Raw genomic sequence first — 21819 nt, forward strand, 5'->3', positions numbered from 1 at the left:
CCTGAAGTACAAAGATGACTGCAATATCAAATACAAATACCGGGTTAATCTGACCAGTGTTACAGCATATAAAAAAATGATAACCTTAATCCACACCCCAAAAGTGGTAAACAGCGTACCAGAGAGCATATATAACAAGTAAGGTATGAAGTAATATGGGTCCATGAAAAAATTCTGAACAATCTCTGGAAAAACAGTGGATGTGGACAGTGGCAGGAGAAGGGGGAATGGTTCAAACTGAGACAGGGGAGGTTTAGGTTGGATGTGAGGAGGAAGTTTTTCCCCCAGAGGGTGGTGAGGCACTGGCACAGGTTGCCCAAGGAGGCTGTGGATGCCCCATCCCTGCAGGCATTCAAGGCCAGGCTGGATGTGGCTCTGGGCAGCCTGGGCTGCTGGTTGGTGACCTGCACACAGCAGGGGGTTGGAGCTGGATGAGCATTGTGGGCCTTTGCAACCCAGGCCATTCTGTGATTCTATGAAAAGGAAAAAATAACATTATGACATTAAGTTATTCTACCACTTAGAACAATTTTGTTTTAATACATTCTGGTCCAATCTGTTGTTGCCTCAACCCTTTCAGTCCCACATTGGGCACCGAATGGATGTGCTCCAGGTGTGCACCCATCACTCAGCAGCAACCAGCATATATATCAGTGTGCTGTTAACACTGTTTCAGCTGAAAACAGGGCAACACAGTAAGGTCACCTAAAAGAAATCAGCACCAATTGAAATGCAAGATGGCAAAACCCACAGTAAGGGGGTTTCTGTGCAGTGCAGTAGGAGAGACTGTTTCATAGGAGCTTTTTGTGGAAAGAATTTTCCAGACATAGCCATGAGTTGTTTTACATGTGTGTAAGATGTAAGAGTTGCAGGTCAAGGATAACACTTAAGATGGGGGGTTTAAGGTACGGGTAGAAGAGCTCTGTCATCTACAGTGATAAAGCAGGAAGCTTTCAAGGAGGGCTTAAACTCCAACGTCCTCGAAAATACAAGACTAAACAAACCCTGGTATTGCTGCTACTCCCAGCCTGAGTAACATCAGTTCTGACACCCATGGTGACTGCCTCCAGTCAACTCAGACATCCATTACCCTTTAGGTATCCCAAATGTTACTTCACAGGGGCAGAGCCTGTTGTCTCTACACGTAAGAAAACAGCTACTCAAGGTGTGAAGTGCTGCTCTGCAAAAGTGTACATTACTTGCTATTCAGAGCAGGACAGCTTCTTTGGGACTGGCTTATAGATCCAAATGGAAACGATTTTTGCTCTGAGCTGCTCAGTGTGACCTTCAACCCATTGGAGAAATCTATTCCTTCTATCCTGGCTTACTTATTATTTGTGAAACATTCATGACTTCAAGTTACAGTTGAGATTAGTTTAGCTGCCTGTCATTTTTCTGTTTCAAGGTCAGATTATTTCCTTTTTTTCAGCACTGTGAAGCTTCTTGAAATGGTGTATTTCCCTTCTCTTCCATCCAGAAAAATACATAAAATCTCTGGTCATGAGTGCAGCAAGTTTCTCCACCCGTAGTGCATCCTTTCTATTATGTTCACTGTGCCATCTCATTGTGCAAGTGTTTACAACCACGATTCAGATGCAGACACCCTATAATGTAGAGAACTAGAAACCATAGCATAACTTTTCACCAGCAGAGTGATCAGAGTCCAGTTTGTGTCAGTTTGGTTGCCTTAACACCATCCTGTCTTCACAACTTTTCATTTTGAAAAAGTGAAACTTTTTCTTATATTAGAATATGATAGAGATGGGAAAATATGTTTCTGCCATTTAGATTCTTGAAAATCATGCACTGTTGTGAAGCGATAGCTTGGAGATTCTCTCTATTCACCAAGAAATTTTGTCACTGAACTGGTCACTGGTTGTCACTGGTAAGCTTGGGGTAGAAGAAATAGAATCACAGAATCATTAAGATCGTAAAGTACCTCTGAGATCACCAAATCCAACCCCAGCCCACCCCACCATGCCCTCTGCCCACATCCCTCAGTGCCACATCCCCATGGTTCTGGAACATCTCCAGGGACAGTGACCCCAGCACCTCCCTGGACAGCCTGTTCCAATACCTCACCACTCTTTCTGAGAATAATTTGTTCTTAATGTCCAACCTGAAGCTCCCCTGGGCCATATCTGACCCTAAGCACTAAAATCCAGCCTTCAGGTCTAAGGTCGTATTTACTTTCTTATTTCAAGCTCTGTCTGTCCTCACCCCTTCTCCCTGTCACTTCAGCCAGACTTCACTCATGAATGCTTCCTGAGCAGATACACAGAATATTTAGGAATTTGGGGCCAACAGAACTGTTGTATTGTCACCTGGTTGTACCATACACAACTCCCAGAACAGCTGCACAGTTCAGTGCACTGTCATAAGTTTAAGGTCTCTAGGTAGATTCTTCCTGTGCCTTGCTGCAGATGGGAGCTGAGGATGCTTATCTTAGCAGCACTGGGTGTTTCAACTAAAAGTGCCTTGGGGAAGGGTCTTTCCTCAGCTCTGCATGTTTGTAACATTTCGAAGGCGCTGTGCAAGCTGGCATGGTGTGTAAGTCTTGCTGGTGGCGTGCTAACTTCGAAAAATACAACTTTTGTTTTTCTCCCTAGGGCCGATGGGAAAGTCAGCAAGATGTATCCCAAGGTGTCACAAACTCCAGCAGGGGCATTAGTCCAACTCGTACCTCTCTGCCAGGCTCCGGGCAGCAGAACCACTCCCCTGATGCAGGTACGGGCTTTCCTGAAGCTAAGGCAGCTGTCGTAAAGATGGAGTGAAGTCACCCCATCACTGTCAAATCTAAGCACCTTTCGGAGATACGGGTTTCTCCTCCAAAGCAACGCAGCTTCCTCTCTGTGATAGGCACGTTTAAAGTTGTCTTTGATTTCTGCAGATGCAGTCTTGATCTCAGAAGCTCAGTTTCTAAAGCCTGAAGTTATCTGGGCTCAAAACATGTATCTCTTAGGTCATTAAAACATCCAAGACTAGAAGCCTACCAATGTCTTAGAAAATAATTAGCACTGGAGCTGGGGGGTTGTTTTGCAGCGAGTATGCCTGATGTATGACTGAGAGTGGAGTGATACAGAGTGAGGGTTTCTTTCTAACTAGGTTTTCTCAAGGGAAAGTATTAAAAGCAGCAGTACTATCAAGAAGAGTTGAATGTCCATAACTTTTTTTTTTATGTTAGTATTTCCTCGTCTTTCTTCCTCAGTATATTTTGTAATTGTTAGCAGAATTTTGTGTTGTTAGCATCTTTTTTCAGTTCTGCTTCCAGGTGATTTGTTTTTTTGCTTCTTCAAGTTGTAAGCAGTTCTGTGTTTCTAACAGCAAACAGCAAGCTTTTTCACACCATGTGATGAAAATGACTTCCAAAATTACCCAAATTCATATATCCTGTTCTAGGAAGGAGCAAACACTCACTGCTTTTCTTTGGTTAGTGCACTGACTACAGGAAGATGTAGTTCTAGAATTAAAATGATAGCTTTTTTTTTTCACCATAGCATATCTGTTCACACTGTTCCGTTTTTCTAACAGGTCTGGGTAGCCTTGCTGCTTCCTACCTGAATCCTGTCAAGTCATTCGTGCCTCAGATGCCAAAGCTGCTGAAGTCTCTCTTTCCTGTTAGAGACGAGAAGAAGGGCAGGCAGACCTCACCTCTTGCACAGCAGGTAAGATTTTAAATGAGATTGGCTATGCAGTAATATTGATGAGTGCTGTTAGACTTGCAACAGAGCACCATTTTATTTGCTGTTGCAGTGCAAACCCAACTCCTCGTCATACTAAAGCCTTGTGATGCATTTCCCCTCCATTCTGTGCAGAGACAGTGGAGCTGTTAAACTTATTGACACAGTCAGCCCACATGGCTTTTTAGAAGTGCCAAGTACACTACCAGCATGATTGATGGTAATACCATTTGCAGCAACAATAGTAAAATTTATGAAGTGCACTTAGTGTTGTTTGTGTACTGCCAAGTGGAAAATGTAATTCTATTTTTAATTCTTTATTTCATTTACCATCTTCCTTCTCCCCTGTCCCAGCTTGGGTCACCCTTTTCTACCTTCTGCTGCATACAGTTGCTTTTGTTTCTCATTTATTCCACATTCCAGAGAAGCTTTGATTTTTTTGGTTCTGTGCTACAAAACTTCATGTGCTCCATTTGTGACTTCTGTGCAGTGAAAGGTAGCTTATGCACGGTCAAGCTGACTGCAAACTCTACTATCTCCTAAAGAAAGCAGATGAAATAACAGAATCCCACTATAAATGATACTTTCTTCCTAATTTGAGAGACTGTCATTTATTTATAAAGAAAAAGCCTTCTTCTGTGTAAACCTGGAATACTTAAAAACTGTTATGAAAATAAATCTGGAGCCAGATCTCACTTTCTAAAGTGTATGGCAGCCCATGTGGTCCTTGCCTTGTTAAGCATTCAGCTAACTCTTCATAGACAGAACCTTGTCTTCATCTGTAATTTTGGAAGCATGTTTTCTGTTACCATAGACCTTTCCCATCTCTTCATGTGCAGACAAGTATTTTAGAAGATGTCTTTCTAAAACAAAACTACAAAAAAATAATCCCCAAGCAACTCCTTTTTGTGGTATGATCCAGGCATTCTGTCCTATTGGTTGCTACGGCTGAAGAGCAGCTAAGGGGTATGCATAGATGGTAGGAATAGATTATCTCAGTGGTCTTTTCCATCCTTCATGATTCTATGATTGCAAGGAATTGCTTTGTCATGGCAGAAGTACAGTGAAATAGTAAGAAGATAAATAGGCCAAAACCAAAGGCTTAAAAACACAGTTAAGTTTTAGTGGAACTTGTGATAGACATAGTACAAATAAAAATAAAGCAAATTTAGAACATTCTTAGTTTGACCACGACCATTTCTCTATGAAGTAAAATGAGCAAGTTTTATTCCCAAATGTCAACTAACTTTGCATTTCACATTTTCATGTGGCCTTTTGCTTACAACAAGGTCAGTGTAGAATCTGAGATCATGAAACCTAGCACATCTGAGAAATGTAGCTGATTAAAATGAAGACAGTGACTTTCTTAAAGGTATTTGGGTATTGGAAGATGCAAATAGGTGCTCTTTACAATTGCACTCAGATCCTTTTACCACTGCTGGAATTCTCACTGAATCAATGAGAGCTGAGCTGAGAAGTGAGGCCCAATTTCCTTCCTCTAGTCTAACCACCTGTTCCCACTCCTTCCTACTGTTCAAGATCACTCTTGCAGTTGTTTGCCTTCAAGTCAGTTTTTATACTACAAAGCTACCTACCTTAGGGAATTTTAATTTATATTATGGATTACTATGGAAACTCAACCAGATCACGATCACAGCAAGTTTTAAGTAGGCAGGAATGCTGTCTCTAATCTGTTTTAAGGAAGAAAAGCTAATGTATAAACAGGAGTGCATGATGTTTCAACGCATGTTGCAGGTCAGCCTGAAGTTTTCTGTGACCACTGAATCAGTAAAACAAAATGAAATCTCTAAGTTAGTTGTTGCTTGTACTTTTGTAATAGAAGTCAAGTCAAACAAACCTCACTGATTTCAGAGCTGCATAGATATTCTTCAGAGCTCTCTCAGTAAGCACACAGCTTCTTCACTCCTGTTAGAAATCACAGTGCACGAAAGAGCAGAAACTAAAGGAGCTGTTCCAGAATGACCTTCCTCCAAGCAGCACAAGAAATGAATGTGTGATGGTGCATGCATGCATGTAGTGACTGGCTTGAGCATCCTAGAATCATGCAATCATTAAGGTTGGAGAAGACCTATAAGGTCATCCAGTCAAACCCCAACCCATCCCCACCATGCCCACTGTCCCTCAGCATTACAGAGTAAAGGGGTTGATGCACATTAATATGACACTGAAAAGCAAATCATCGTTTCTCGTAATCCTTCTTGCTGCTTCCTTACAACTGCTTGAGGATGCAGAAGTGGTTGCAAGCGTTAAAAACTGGCCAGAATTCCAGTGGTGGCAGTGACAAATGGCTGTGTGCTCAGGGCCTGCAATGGGGTCAGTGCTTGGCAGTGGGCTGTAACGCCTTATCACTAACCTGTCCGTGTAAGACAGCACGCTGGTAATTCCTGCATGGCTGTGCCATAGTGCAGAGTGAGGAGGGCACAAAAACGACATTGCTGCATCTCAGAAAATACAGAACAGTACGGCTTAGTTCAGTGGAAGAATTGCACTTTGATACGGAGCGACAGGGGACATAACTGAGTGTGCAGGAGGAGAGTAGGCAGTGAACTACAAAAAGCTTAACAGGGAGATGAAGCCAAAAGGATATTTCAGCTGCAGTTTCAAAGGAATCTGACCTCTTAACAGGGAATTGCTGGATTTCTGTGACAGTAAACAGCAAATTCAGAGAGCTGAAGGTGACTAAAGGAACACTTCTCAAGGAAAATGGAAAGATCTAAATCACTGTTACCTGGCTAAATGCAAATGAGCAGATAGGTGGTGACAGATTTTTGAACATAAATACCAAAAAGTGAAGTGGGTCAGTTGGTTCCTTTCTCCAAGTTCATCAAACAACTCAAAGAATTTCCAGAGTTCTTGTCAAGCTCTCTTTTCAGTGCATGTCTGTTGCAGCATTTGAGAGCATGTAACCATCTATTGTCATTAAAACCCACTCCATAAAAGTGCTGCTGACCCATACTGAACTAGATGGCTGCCCTGCTGTGCTATTAAATCCCTGATATGTTACAGTTCAGCTGTCAGGGTTAGGTCCCTGTGCATGTCTGCTCAGAGCTGCATCTTCTAGGCTGAGTCTCACAGCTGATTGAAGTACTTTAGAGAATCATTTTGAAGTGAGCAGCTCTTAATTATTTCTGCAAGTTTTGAAGTGTAGCTCAGTTCATCATGACCAAGCAGCTGTCCAGGTGGATGTGTTACCAAATCACATCCCAGGCAAGTAAACAGAAGATGGAGTTGTCATCACTTGTTCTGAAAATAAGCTTCTAATCTTATTGTTTTAGCAACTTATTTCAATTGCGTGCTGTTGCTTGGGATCAATCTTAAGATAAAATCAGAGAATCACAATATCATTAAGGTTGGAAAAGACCTCTAAGGTCATCTAGTCCAACCATCAAGCCTTCTTCACCAAGCCCACTCATCATGTCCCTCAGTGCCACATCCCCACGGTTCTCCAACTCCTCCACCGAGTAAAGGAGCGCATGTAGGTTATCACAACGTCTTGTTGAGATGGTCTTTCCAGTGCTGTTTTTGTTTGTAGTTTCAGAAAGGCAGAGCCATGCCAGGCAAGGTGGTGGCAGCTAACAAAATTGCTGTCTTTGACCTTCTGATGCAAGTTTAGTAACTAATCTGGAGAATAATGAACCGCAATTAATGAAATCTGCTCTCGTATTCAAGTGTGTTTCTCAGACAGCACATAAAATAATTGAAAGAACTTCCTGCTCTCTAATTAGTTAGATTGAATTAATTTGGCATAATAGGATTCTTTATGTAACTAGCAGAACAGCTTCCGATGAAGCTGTTTATGTACCTAAAAGATTGGTTTCTGATGAAGCTGTTTATATACTTTTAAGTTAGAAAATGCCTATTTTATCAGTTATCTGCTGCTTTTCAATTACTTGCCAGTATTCTGTAAGTAAAAAATAATTAAATAAAACACAACAGCTTAAACCTTTTTTGGATTACTGCAATTGCTTTTTATTTTCCCAGTCTATTCTTTAAAAAGCTTAGTAGCACAGTGTGCAAGATTTAAAGCCTTGTCACTCCTTATTGCTGATCAGGAAAAGTTTAAAATGCTTGAAATATGCAGGTGGATGGAGAATCAGTTTCATCTATCTGTGCATAATTACATTACGTGCACGCTCTCGACGCTTGTCTCTTTTATTAAGGTGCTGAGGCTTTCACAGTGTGCACCCAGCAGAATTGCTGTTCTTTACCTTGTGACCCTGTTGATCTCCAGGAACTGCCTGTATAATCACATTTTAAGGCATCGTTGGGTTCTGACATTAAAAATGTACATATTATATTTCACTTTCTGCTTTTTGACATTGCTGTGGCTAAAGCAAACTCCTCTAACCGGCATGGTTTGAGAAGTGGTCACCTTCACTCAATCCTTGTTGGATGGTCAAACGTCTTTCTTAGCACATGACTTCCAAGAGAGATCTGGAGTCACAGCTGTCTTAAAAGGAATAAATAAACTCTCTGAATTTCCATGCACTAATCTAATTCTCTTTTGTTTTGTGGTATAGAAATGCAGACATGTGACACGAGGAAAGGACAGCTCTCAATTTGTTCTTTCACCTTCTGGTACAGACATAGTAATTAATCTCAAACAAATGAAATGCAGTTAATGAAAAGCTTTCTGAATTGAGAAAAGACTTTTTCTGGCAGTGGATTAAAAAATAGCAGTAGTTTCATGGGTGTATATGGAGCATTGCATAATTGCTAGAACTTACGTTCCTTAATCAAATGTAAATAACATGGCCTTGGAGAACCTTCTTTCAAATCTAGAAGGCATTTTTCATATAAAGAGCCATTGGGATGCTATAATCAGTATAGTTCAACAGACCTTCTGTGCCTGGCTGGGCTCATATGTGTCTGGATCTTGTGACTAAGCTATTTGTGTTTTGGTTTCTTTATAAGTTCAATTTTCCCTATCATCCTCTTTCATATAGCTTTTAATGAGAATGAGTATGGAAACCTGGCCTTTTAAACTGCTTAGTGAAAACCTCTGGAACCTCCTTGTGAACTAACCTTGAAAATGGTAACAAATTGCCCTTTTAATCTTTCTGCCTGGAAATAACTGCATAGGAAATGATGCATGTTTAATTTTGCACAAAGTACATTAAAAATGTGGAATACAGAAGTATTATTACAGGCTAATATGTTCCATGTTAGGAAGGTGAAATAAAAAGGTTTTAGTTTGGGTTGATATTTAAATATAGTTTCTTTAGGAAAAATAACAAACAAACAAACTGACAAATACAACTTCTGAGTTTTGGATCTTCTTGAGGATTGCAGATTTTGTATTGGAATGACTGATGACTTTAAAATGATTTTAAAATAGGGAGTAAGTAGGAACATTGGGCCTGGGTGGATCTTTATCACAGAATCAAAGAATGGCTTGAGTTGGAAGGGACCCCAAGGATCACGAATCTCCAATCCCCCCTGCCACATGCAGGGCCACCAACCTCCCAATTTAATACCAGGCCAGGCTGCATCCAGCCTGGCCTTGAACACCTCCAGGGATGGACAGGGCATCCACAGCCTCTCTGGGCAGCTGTTCCAGCACCTCATCACTCTCCACTTTGTTGACTTTGTTCAGAATTCTTACTGAATTGCTGTGTGTCTTTTGAAAGTATTTTATCCTGTCTGCTCAGAACTGAATTAAATCCACATTTAATGAAGCAACTGTCATGCCCTGCTGGAGAAATTTCCAGTAGCTGTTTGTAAATGGTGATGAGAATGTACTACTTTCTCTGTACGACTGTCAGACTGACAATCCTTGAGCTCAGTCTGCAGATGGTAAGGCAGAGACAGCAGCAGTGGACTTTTCTGATAATACCCTTATAAGGCTGCCTTAGTTATAACCTTGGCTGGTCTTGGAGAATGGGAGAGGTGCCTGAAGACTGAAGGATAGCCAAGGTCACACCAGTCTTCAAGAAAGGCAAGGAGGACGATCCGAGAAATTACAGGCCAGTCAGCCTTACTTCCATCCCTGGAAAGGTGATGGAACAACTTGTTCTGGGTGCCGTCTCCAAGCCATGGGAAGAGAAGGTCATCAGGAGTAGTCAACATGGAAAAACGTTCGTTTCACCGAGGGGAAATCGTGCTTGACCAACCTGCTGGCTTCTCTGTTGTCTTCACCAGCTGGAGAGATAGAGGGAGAGCAATGGATGTTGTGTATCTTGACTTCAGCAAGGCTTTCCACACTGTCTCCCACAGCATCCTTGTAAGAAAGTGTGGATAGACAAGTGGATTGAGAACTAGCTGACTGGCAGAGCTTAGAGGGTTGTGGTAAGCAGCTCAGAGTCTGGTTGGAGGCCCATAGTTAGCGATGATCCCAGGGGTCAATACTACGTCTGGTCTTGTTCAACGTCTTCATCAATGACCTGGACAATAAGATAGAGTCTACTTTCAGCAAGTTTGTTGATGGTACAAAGCTGGGAGGATTGGCTGACACACCTGGAGGCTGTGCTGTCATTCAACAAGATCTGCACAGACTGGAGAGTTGAGCAGGGAGGAGCCTGATGAGGTTTAAAAAGAGCATGCGTAGAGTCTTGTGCCTGGAGAGGAATAACCACATGCATCAGTACAGTTTGGAGGATGACCTTCAGAAAGGCACTCTGCAGAGAAGGGCTTGGGCGTGCTGGTGGACAACAGATTGGCCATGAGCCAGCAGTGTGCCCTTATGGCCAAGAAGGCCAACGAGATCCTGGGGTGCATTAAAAAGAGCTGGGCCAGCAGGTTGGGAAGGTGATCCTCCCCTTCTACTCTGCACTGGTGAGGCCATATTGGACTGCTGTGTCCAGTTCTGGGCTCCCCAGTTCAAAAGACAGGGATCTCCTAGAAAGAGTTCAGCGGAAAGTTTCAAAGACGGTGAGGAGCGTGGAGCATCTCCTGTACAAGGAAAGGTGAGAGACCTGGGGCTCATCTGTCTGGGGAAGAGAAGGCTGAGAGGGGGTATCATAACTGTTTATAGGTATCTGTAGGATAGAGTCAAGTTGTTGGGAGCAGGCTCTTTTCAGTGGTGTGCAGCAATAGAACACGGGGCAATGGGCAGAAACTGGAACACTGGAAGTTCTGTATTAACACAAATAATTTCTTTTTTGTGAGAGTGACAGAGCACTGACGTAGGCTGCCCAGAGAAGTTGTGGTGTCTCCTTCTCCGCAGGTGATTCAAGACCCTTCTGAGTGCCTTCTTGTGGAACTTATTGTAGGAATCTGCTTTAGCAGAAGGGTTTGATTCGATGATCTCTAAAGATCCCTTCCAAACCCTACAATTCTGTGACTCTATGATTTCTGGAGCTTGGAGGGTAATTTTTGGATGCACGTGTCCACTGCTTACTGCATATTGCTTATTAACAATGAACAATTTTCAACTGGTAAAATCAAGGTAAAGGGCTCTGCACTGAATCCATCAGCCACTGTCATCAGAATCCTTTTACAAAACGTTTCATGAGAGTGAAAGACAAAATGTATTTTTCTGAGTCCTTTGAAGAAGTTGCATTATATGTATGTACTACATGGGATGAAAAAGTCAATTTAGGGTTAATTTTCACAGAATCACACAGAATTGTAGGGGTTGAAAGGGACCTCCAGAGATCACTGAGTCCAACCCCCTGCCAAAGCAGGTTCCCTACAGCAGGTCGCACAGGTCGGCATCCAGGCAGGTCTGGAACATCTCCAGAGAAGGAGACTCCACCACCTCCCTGGGCAGCCTGTTCCAGTGCTCCGTCACCCTCACTGTAAAGAAGTTAAATTTTAATGCTTCTGTAAGTGAAATGAGATACAAGTTTGCTTTTTGAGCTCACCAACATACCACATTGGTCTCTAGATTTCATAGAATCGTAGAATCCTTAGTGTTGGAAGGGAGCTTTAGAGGTCATCTCGTCCAGCTCCCCTGCAATGAACAAGGACATGCACTGGTAAATCAGGTTGCCCAGGACCTGATCCAGCCTGGCCTTGAAAGATTCCAGGGATGAGGCACCCTGGAATCACATCTCTGGGCAACCTGTGCCAGTGCCTCACCATCCTCACTGTAAAAGGTTTTTTCCTTGTATCTAACGTAAATCTCCTCTCTTTGAGCTTGAAGCTATTTCATCTCCCAACTTGTATTGGCAGTGATGGTTGTATGAACCTAGGTGCGAACCTTGCATTTGGATTTGTTGAACCTCATGAAGTTCACCTGGGCCCACTGCTCAGCCTGTCTGTGTCCCTCTGGATGGTATCCCATCTGTCTGGTGCATCAACCACCCCACATAGCTTGGTGTCATCAAACTTCTCTCATCGCTGATAATTATGTGGCTTTTCGTTACCCCAAAACACGTTCACTTTGACCTCCAATCTGACCAGAAATTATTGTGCAAACACTGAGAAATCCTTCTAAACTTGCAGTACAAAGGAGCAGCTCCCAGGAAAAAGACAAATTTTACTCCATGGAGGTTCAAAGATGCTTTAAAGTGTATTTCTTTCATGTCCTCTCGTACTCCATGTTTTGTCAGCTTGGTGGAAGGAACTGTGCCAAGAATTATCGCAGTGAAAGGGTCATGTTTTGCCTTTGCCTAAATGTGTCTGCTTTCACAGTCAATATCTGCACACGTTTTATGACAAAATTTGGCTCTCAGTTCAGAAATATTTTGCATCCAGTAAATGCCTTCACAGATAGTCAGACACGCTGTTTGGAATATCCCCCCCGAGTAACTTCACTACATTTCCTAGCAAAGATCTGTTTTAGTACCTTTGCTCCCCTCGTGAGGGTGTTTCTGCCCATCTGTTTCTTGTCAGCACCAAACTTGGGCAAGTGCCACTTCTCATAATTGCTTTTTTCTCCATGTTTTTCTAAACATTGCTTGGCAAAGTTAACATAGGAGTTTGGAGATTTGTCATCCTTTCAGGAGGAGAGCATCATCTTAGCAATTGATGAGGAATGATTAAAGTGTAACGGGTGTATTTACTTTTTAGATTGCATGGATTTACATGTTGCAAGACTTAAGGTGTTTGAGAGATAAAAAAACAAACAAACCCAACCACAAAGAACAACACTTTCCTCTGTTTGTTTGTTTTCCAGGGAGGAAAGGAAATCAAAGACACTGAGAATTATCATTAACTGCTTCTTCTTATTCCAATTCTGAGTCTCTCATAATGATGCATTTCCTGGAGGTGGAACATATATACAGGGGCAAAATGGGGCAGAGGAAGGGATTTTCTTTTGTGGTACCAGCATGAGAGCTCAGAGCTGGCTGTGGTTCTTGGTGCTCATTATAGAATCACAGGACCCTTGAAGTCCATCTGTCCCACTCCCTGCACTGAGCAGGGACACCCACAGCTCCATCAGTGCTCACAGCCCATCCAGCCTGACCTTGGCTGTCTGCAGGGATGGGGGAACAGCCACCTCTGGGCAACCTGTGCCAGTGCCTCACCACCCTGACTGTAAAAAACTTCTTCCATATATCCAGTCTAAATCTTCACCTCTTCTGGTCTGAAACTATTCCCCCTGTCCTCTTGTCCCACCAACATATCCTGATAAAGACTGTCTCCTCTCTTGCAGCTCCCCTTTACACATGGACAGGCCACTCTCAGGTCACCTCGCAGCCTTCTCTTCTCCATGCTGCACAGCTCCAGCTCTCTCAGACTGTCCTTGCAGGAGATCCTTCAAAAATGATCCCTGGGATCATTTTTGTGGCTCTCCTCTGGATGCACTCCAACAGCTCCATGTCTGTGACTCCAAATTCCCCTTCTGTATCATTCCCTTTCTGTACCAGATGACACATAGCAGTGTAGAAACAACAAGGACAGTGATTTTTCTTTACACAACCTTTCTGAGGTGCCAGAAAACTGTGTGGTGTGTTGGGCTGCAGAGGTATTTAACAGGGATTATCTGAACTCAAGGGCCCTGGCTTATGGCTGAGGTTCACATGTCCCTCTGCAAAAGATTTGAAGTGCTATGGAAGTGCCTGCCCAGGGATTAGCCCTAATGCCTTATGCCTAATGATTTCTTTTAATTAGAAGGTGATATTTAACAGCTTGGCTTTGTGCTGCTTTCCAAGATGGGCCAACCGTGCTTCAAAGACAGCTAAAGAGGAGAGCATAAGTGTTCTGCCAAGTACTCCAGCTGCTTTAACACGCTTATAAGCCTCTGTTACAACTAAAACATGCAGTGTATTCTTAGAAGAAAGTGAATCTCTCTCCTCTCTAGTCTATGTAAAGTGAAACACTTGTCTGTTATGACAGTTAAGTTATCCTTGCATGTCCAAGTTGGTTCTTCTGGGCACGTCAGAGTACTTACTGAACCTCACTGCTCTGAGCTGTTTCTGAGATCAGGTGCAAATCAGTGTCACAGTTTTCAGGTTCATGCTTTTGTCTTAGAAGATTGCCACTTTACTTTGGGCCTGATGGCCATAGGTTGGCAGTCAGATTAAGTGATTTTAGTGGTCTTTTCCAACCTTTATGATTCTATGATTTATGCCAGAGGAATCTGAAGTTCTGACCCCAGACACCACTGGGTGATGAGCCCTAAATTTGTTTATTTGGGGGCTTCATTGCTTTCTTTGATTCTGGTTGCCATCTGCTTCTTGCCCATGTCACAAAGTGCTCGTTCCCCATGCATCCCGCATAGATGCAGTGTGCTCTGAGCCCCCTTCAGTGTATACTTCCAATTAGCAAGTTTAAAGATGAGCAGCCCCCTCCTCCTGCTTCCTTTCATTGAGCTGAAGCTTTAATGTCTCTACCAAAAAAAAAAAAAAGTTATTTTGATCCACTGTGAAGCTGTTGGTTGTTTCTGTCTGTCTTTTGTCTCTTAGTTTTACTTTGAACAACTGTGGTTTTGTTTAATGCCTGGCAATCTCTGCATAGCTGTTCTTGTTCCCCATGTCTTTTTCTTTTTGGGGGAGGATTAGTCAATCATATTCCTACTTCACTTTGCTTAGAAAGGATGCAAGAGAAGAGTACCTCACTCTTCAGTTGGAAAGTTTCAGTTCTGTAAATTGGATTCTGGAAGTATGCCTTGGAGATGGGCACTGCCTGTGTGTTTCTGCAGAAGGAGTTCTCAAGTGCCTCAGAGAGAGGAGAAGAAGAAGAAAAGGAAAGAAGCAGACTGCTCCCTAATTGCCCTTAAGGAGTTCTTTCCCTTAAGCATGAACCTACAATTGCAGCATGTTGCTGAAGAGTTGTTTCAGCCTTTTTCTCCTCTCTTGCCTTCCCGTGTCTCGCTCCCAAGGTCCTCCATTGACTGGGTGGTCCCATTCCCTCCTGTGACAGCAGTGCATGGCAGTGAGTCAAGTAACAGAGTTATGGTCCTGTGGCACAGTTGGCTGCTGCGGTCTCAGGAGATGCCTTCAAGTGATTATTTCAAACCTTTCAAAAGCAAAAGCGCCAAGCACTGAATAGGGAGCAACGTTTGTAGTCAAAGCCTTCGTGTCAAAGCCCAGTTGTGAAAGAGAGAATTTGGTGGGAGCACAGAAGCAGTCCTTCTGGCACGGGACCAATACGTTGTCATTAGCAAATTAGTAAGCATGGCTAAAATCTAAACTAAATTGAGGTACTGGGGAAGGAGAAAGTTGTGGGGAGGGACTGGAGCTGAGGATTGCACCAAGCAGAGTGACTTCAGACCTCTTTGCCATCTGGTTGCTCAGTGCTGTGCCCTTTACCGCTCCATGTAAGAAATGTCTGTGCTGTGAATTTGTGCTTGTAGTTGTTTTTGTGCTGAAGTTCAGGGATGCCTCTGTTGCTTTGGTTAATGCATTCATCTGCCCCTTCAGAGTATGTCAGCAGAACATGTTAGGATAGTAATGCTTGGTCCTTATGATAATCCCAAAATTTCAGATGTCAGTTCTGGCGTTTACCAGCTGGACAACGTGTAACCCTTTATTGAACGATGCCCTGCTTTTCACTCCTGCAGGCTGTCCCACGGATTATGGTTCAGTCTGCCACTATCGATGCCAGTGCTGCAAAGATAAAGCAGGTAAGCACACCATAGCGTGTTAAGAAACAGTTTCTATATTCACATCACTGAAAACCAGAGGCAGCAAAAGCCACGTAAGCCTGTGGCACTTTTGCTGTCACTTCATGGTCAGACAATTAAATGCAGTATGCGTTGCTGTGTTTTCTTAGGTCTTGCTAAAGTCTCCCCTCTGGTGTTGGCTGTGCTTCTATACTTAAAAGCCTGGCTAATCATATGATTGTATTTGCAGTTAAGTAGCTAACATTTAGCTGTTTTGCTGCTTTAAAAGACAAATTGCTTTGCCCTGATGCTTTCTATAAACAGAACGAGTCTGTTATTCTGAGTGCTGAGCTTAATTCTTGATTTTACATTTCGAGCCAATTCATGATATCGGCATGAAAAAAGGCTCTTGTAAGCAGGGCAGAAAATAGACCCTATGATCTCCCACAGTTCAGCAGAACTTCAGTCTTGTGAATAGCAAATCAGCTTTCTCCCACTGTGCTTTTATTGTCTTAGTAAAATGTGTGTTATCTGAACACAGCTTAAAAGGGAAAGCCCAAATAAAGAACAGAATTCCAGAGTTCACACCTACAGCACCCGCTCCACAGAAAAGCTAGAAGTGTTTTCAATCCACTGCAATGTTTCAAACAACTTTTCTGTATTATATCTTACTTAGCAATAACTTTGGCTCCTGAAGCTCTTGTAATTCAATCAAATCCCTCTTTCACTGAATGCCACTTAAGTTCCCAGTGAGAAAGATATTTCAGAACAAGGTGCAAGTCCTGTTGTTTGGGACACTTTAGTATTAAATGGGAAGAAGACAACATTTTGAACAGTAAACAAGTATGTGCACTTGAGAGTTAACAGGTAGGTCCACGCCTGCCTTCCTCCAACCACTTTTTCTTCTTCATATTAGCAGCCACCTCCTTCCCTCCCAAAGAGATTTAGAGACATCCTAATCTTTTAGAGTACATGAGCTGGCACAAGATATTGATCTATCAGATTTAGTAAACTTTACAGCCAAGAAATACATCACTAAAATGGGCTGTTAATCTCATGAGGTGCAGTTAATTTCATACCCTGGAAGTGTGTGGTGCTGGTGACAGTGAGGTGGGAATGGCATTTGGGAACGGGAACATAAATGACAGTTTAGCTGGAAAGCTGTGATTTATCAGTCTTGAAAGTTAAGCCAAATAACTGAGAGAGGCTTATAGATCATGACTGTTTCACATTTCATATAAATCCTGCTATTCAAACAGCAAATGACCATTCCTGCAATATAAATAATTTTTCAGTAAATATTGGGGAGCGTATTTCTTTTAGTCAATGCTTTTCTTATTAATGGAAGAAATGAGCTGACAATCCTGCCAGATTTGTAAAGCTGACTTCAGATCAACTTCGTCTTCTGGAGACTGTGGCTACGTGGGGGTGTAGATATGCTGGAGGCCTTAGTGCTTCTCAGAGACCTTGTATCTGCCCTTTAGACCCAGAGAGTTTGGATATCAGAGTTCCATGGTCACTGTCCTCTTCTGTTTCAGCTGAACCAAGAGGCAGCAGGGAAACGACCATTCGAAGCTGCGGTACGGATGTCAGAGGTGGAAAAGAATCCCGAAAAGATGCCCAAAATGCCTTTGCAGCAGCCCACGGGAGATGCCCAGGCTCAGGACTCCCAGGAAGGGCCTCCAAGCCCTCTGAGCGAAGCCTCCAGCGGGTACTTTTCCCACAGTGTATCAACAGCCACCCTCTCTGAAGCCCTCACAGCAGGGAGTGATGCTGTGGTTCAGCCAGGGGGACAGACGCCTGCCCTAAGTGACTTCCCAGCTCCTGCTGTGGCTCAGGGATCTTCAGACATGCCAGGACACTCGGACAGTCCTTTAGAAAGCTGTCTCAACAGTAAGGGGGAGAGTCTACCCACCCCCAGCCTTCCAGGTGCTCACACAAGATCAAAAGACAGCGCTGAAGTGAATGGGAGTGATGCTTTGAAGTCAAAATCTTCTGCATCTCCTGTGACTCACAGTGAGCAGGCAAATGATGCCTCTGTAGCCACTGATGCAAAAACCTTTCTTTCTACCTCTGCTCCAAGGATGGAGTCATCTAAACAATTGATGGAGTCAGCAGGACAGGCTGTCAGGAGAAAGGAAACAAGTTCTGGGGCTTCCGAACTGGGGGCTCCCAAACCACAGGTTCAGCCCAACCAATCGTCCCAGCCCAGCGTTGCCGCCTCCCCCTTCAAAATCCAGAAAGTCAAAACTTCAGAGCTCAAGTCCTTCACCAGCATGTTGGGGACTGATCCCTCGTGTTCACTAAATGCAGAGGAGGAGCAGCAGGAAGGAGAAAAGAGTGCATCTGCAGCACATGGCCTGAGCCATAACGGGTCAGAGATGGCAGAAGAAAAACTGGAAGTAGTTTCTGACTCTGAAGATGGCAATGAAATTCCCGAGTGGCTGAAAGAGGGAGAATATGTCACTGTTGGTGCAAACAAGACAGGCATCGTTAGATACATTGGGCCCACAGATTTCCAGGAGGGAACGTGGGTTGGTGTTGAACTGGATTTACCTTCAGGTAAGATGCTCTAGATTGAGTGCAACATAGGCAGCATTTCGGACTTTGCGGTGTTTGTTGTAATGTTGGCAATCAGGAAAAAGAGGTGGTCAAACTTTTTGTTCAGTTTCTTTTGTCATTCCTTCCTGACTCTTACTTTTAGGCTTTTTTTAGGATTTTGTATAACAAATAATTTTTAGAAACTAGGGTACCATTCTTGGAGAAGATTTGCTTCCATGTGTCATTGGAACGTGATGCAGAAAAGCAATGACTTGAGCAGAAGCACTTTAAAACTACAGAGGTGAGAGGAAAGGAGGTGATAGCTGGCATTTGTTCTCTACTGGAGCCCCAGGCTTCACAGTTCCTTCCCTTCACAGGTTCACATCAGCTTTTATGGCACTCGTTTTCTCTGTTATCCAAGAGCAGGCAGGATGTGCCAGTGGAAGACTCAGGAGAATCATAGAATCACAGAATCACCAAGGTTGGAAAAGACCTCTAAGATCATCCAGTCCAACCGCCCACCTTCCACCAGTATTGCCCACCAAACCATGGCCCTCAAAACTACATCTGAACATTTCTTGAACACCTCCAAAGATGGTGACTCCACCACCTCCTGGGCAGCCTCACCACTCTTACGGAGAAGAAATGTTTCCTAGGAAGTGACCATTAGATAACATTGACTTTCACAGTGAGAGAGTGGTTTATAAAGAGCACTCAAAGCTGCTTATTTAAATTCTTTTAGCCAAGCTACAAAATTCCAAAGCTGCAATGCAGGCTGTGGTTGGTGAATCAGCACGTCTCAAGGAGTTGCCCACATTCTGCTGCATGCTTCTCTGAGATTGGAGCTGCTCCCCAAGATAAGAAGTGTCTCCAGGATCCAGGACTCCCATTTAAATGAGCACTTATCTTTCCCATGTGTGGTGTGCTCATAAAAGCTAAACTAGACGGCGTGCTTTTAGCTGGGTACAGAAAACTGCCTGGATTTGCCATCCCAGAAAGCAAACTGTAGCTCCAATCCTTCTGAAAGTTGTAGGCACTATTCTCTGAATTCTTTGCTTTCTCATGCTTTATTTTAAGAATATATGTATTTATAGACTCACTGCAGTTTTGAAGTCACATTCCCTCCCTGTCTGGTCCACTGACTAGTCGGTGAGCATCAGCTTAGCCTTCCTTGTAAGAGTCTTGTGGCTAAGAGATGTTGGTCATGTTGAAGACTCAGCTGCTGGTGTTTTGGATATTCTTCTGTTTCCACAAAGATTTAGGTCCCTGATTTTGTAGAGACATAGAATGGCTTGGCTTGGAAGGGACATTAAAGCCCGCTCAGCCCTAACACCTGCCTTGGGCTGGTTGCCACCCACCAGCTCAGGCTGCACAGGGCCCCATCCAGCCTGGCCTTGGGCACCTCCAGGGATGGAGCATGATTTGTTGGAGCACAGTTGTCTTCTAGCAGACTGTAGCTTCCCTTGGGAAACACAGTCACAAGCTGGTGTCTTTGGACTGGGAGGAACCTTAAAGCCCATCCAGTCCCAAGCCTTGCCATGGGCAGGGATGAACCAAGGCCAGTTCTACTGCGGCTGCTTCGTATGATTTTACTTGGATATAAAACCAGCTGATGGGTTTTTTATCTTATGCATTCCTCAAGGGAGGCTTCTCCCACTTATCTGCTCCTCTGGAGCTTGAAGATTTCTTTCTCTGTCGAGTTCATTGATCACGAGCTCTTGTTTGCTCTCATACAAGCTTTGTACTGATGGTGCTTGCTTTCCTGCTTGTTTACCTATTAAGAGGGAATACAGCATTTTGTTCTGCAGGAACAAAGTGCTTCCAGTGCCCTCCTGTATAATAGTTTCTAAGTCTGTCATCATCATAGTAGCTTTTATTTTCAACGAAAGTCTTCCCTGCAGCATGGCACTATCTTTCAGCCCAGGCTGCTGTTGTCGCTCCTTTATCCATACACTTCTCTACTTCTGTAATAGCTTGCATGGCTCTGCACGGAGTTGTTACTGAGCAGCTCAGCCAGGAGATTTATGCATTGTTTTTAACCTTAAAAACAAAGGAAAACCCTATCCATTTAGTCTGACAAAAACTATAATTAGTATAGCCCTCTGGCATTATATTGTTCTCAGTCATCGTGTTAGTTCATTCCTTCAACTTGTCTTTAAGCATTTTGTAACTGTGACTCAACCTTCATCTGAGGCAGAATCAGCCCAGTTAAATCCCTGGCTCAGTTAAACCCCCATCTTTGTCCCTGCTGCTGGTAATGAAAGAATCACAGAATCACAGAATGGCCTGGGTTGCAAAGGCCCACAGTGCTCATCCAGTCCCAACCCCCTGCTGTGTGCAGGTCACCAACCAGCAGCCCAGGCTGCCCAGAGCCACATCCAGCCTGGCCTTGAATGCCTGCAGGGATGGGGCATCCACAGCCTCCTTGGGCAACCTGTGCCAGTGCCTCACCACCCTCTGGGGGAAAAACTTCCTCCTAAGTGCCCTGGAGCCCTACATGAGTTTCCTCGAGTGCTGGGTAGCAGCACACCCTACGCACAGAGCAAAAGCCATTTTGTGCAGCAGTGGCAGAGCTGCCCAGGGAGGTGGTGGGGTCACCAAACCTGGAGGTGTTCCAGAACCATGGGGATGTGGCAGTGAGGGACGTGGGCAGCGGGCACGGTGGGGTGGGGTTCTAGGGATCATAGAGATCTTTTCCAATGTTAATGATTCTGTGATCTGTGTTTCTTTTCAAAGGGAAGAATGATGGCTCCATTGGAGGAAAGCAGTACTTCAGGTGCAACCCAGGCTATGGATTGCTCGTAAAACCAGGCAGAGTTAAAAAGGCCGCAGGACCAGCGAGGCGACGGAGCACCGGCGTGAGGTTGCAGGGAGCAGCATCCAGCGAGAACAGGAGGAGTGGCAACTTCTCTGCTTCAGCATCCAGCCTGGCTTCACTCACAGCCCTGGCTGCCAAGTCAGAAGCAGGACCCACAATTCGCATGGAGAAGAGCCAGAAAAACGCAGAGAACAGGAAATCCTGGGCGAGCTGAGAGAGTGGCTGTCTGCAAAGCGCCGTGGCTGTGGGCCCCCATCTTTTAGCTTCAGCTGGCTAAAAGCAGGCCTGTGAACTTGTGGTTTGTGGCAAACACTAATGAAGGGTTTTTTCTCTGCTTTGGGTGACTGGCATGTTCATTCCTTGCCTTGCCATGATGCTGGGTCTACAGCCATAGTTTCATGTTACATGTTGTGATGCTGAGGTGTAGGGTGACTGTGAGCTCTGCTCTCCTCCACCTCCCAGAGAAGGAGGAGATGAGAGTTGCTCAAATTATGGCATGACTTCTAGTGGCTACAAAACCCTGCCTACACATCAGTGCTTCTCTGAGCACGGGTCCCCAAAAGAATAAATTCTGTCTAATTTTGTGAGAGTTATATCGCATAATGCATGGTGAAAGGGCAAGATAATGATCCCAGATGGGCAGAGAAGGGAACATATCTGGTAATGAGGAACCCCTCAAAACTCTTTCATTTAAAAAAACAGTAGCCCTCTGGTTGTGTGGCCCAGCATCAGTGCCTGGTTTGGTTTCTGTTCTGTTATCCTTCTATGTAAATCAGCCCAAAATTTATTGCTGATGGGAATGAGAGCAGGCCCATGACCCGCTCTGT

General features: G+C 43.9%; 1 protein-coding gene across 2 annotated transcripts in view; it reads left to right on the top strand.

Annotated features, from left to right (window-relative positions):
- Window positions 1-21326, top strand: part of KIF13B (kinesin family member 13B) — a 120592-nt gene extending 99266 nt beyond the window's left edge. For both annotated transcript variants that reach the window (XM_042832727.1, XM_042832728.1), the window contains exons 36-40: window positions 2610-2727; window positions 3532-3665; window positions 15592-15654; window positions 17172-18195; window positions 20911-21326. In XM_042832727.1, the coding sequence (XP_042688661.1) occupies window positions 2610-2727; window positions 3532-3665; window positions 15592-15654; window positions 17172-18195; window positions 20911-21206 (1635 nt within the window). In that variant the 3' untranslated portion in view covers window positions 21207-21326. The remainder of the gene's footprint in view (window positions 1-2609; window positions 2728-3531; window positions 3666-15591; window positions 15655-17171; window positions 18196-20910) is intronic.
- Window positions 21327-21819: the final 493 nt, after the last annotated feature.

This window comes from Centrocercus urophasianus, unplaced genomic scaffold (genome assembly GCF_019232065.1).
Source record: "Centrocercus urophasianus isolate 14NV4802_14NV808 unplaced genomic scaffold, USGS_Curo_1.0 seq_39, whole genome shotgun sequence".
Classification (NCBI taxonomy): Eukaryota; Metazoa; Chordata; class Aves; order Galliformes; family Phasianidae; genus Centrocercus; species Centrocercus urophasianus.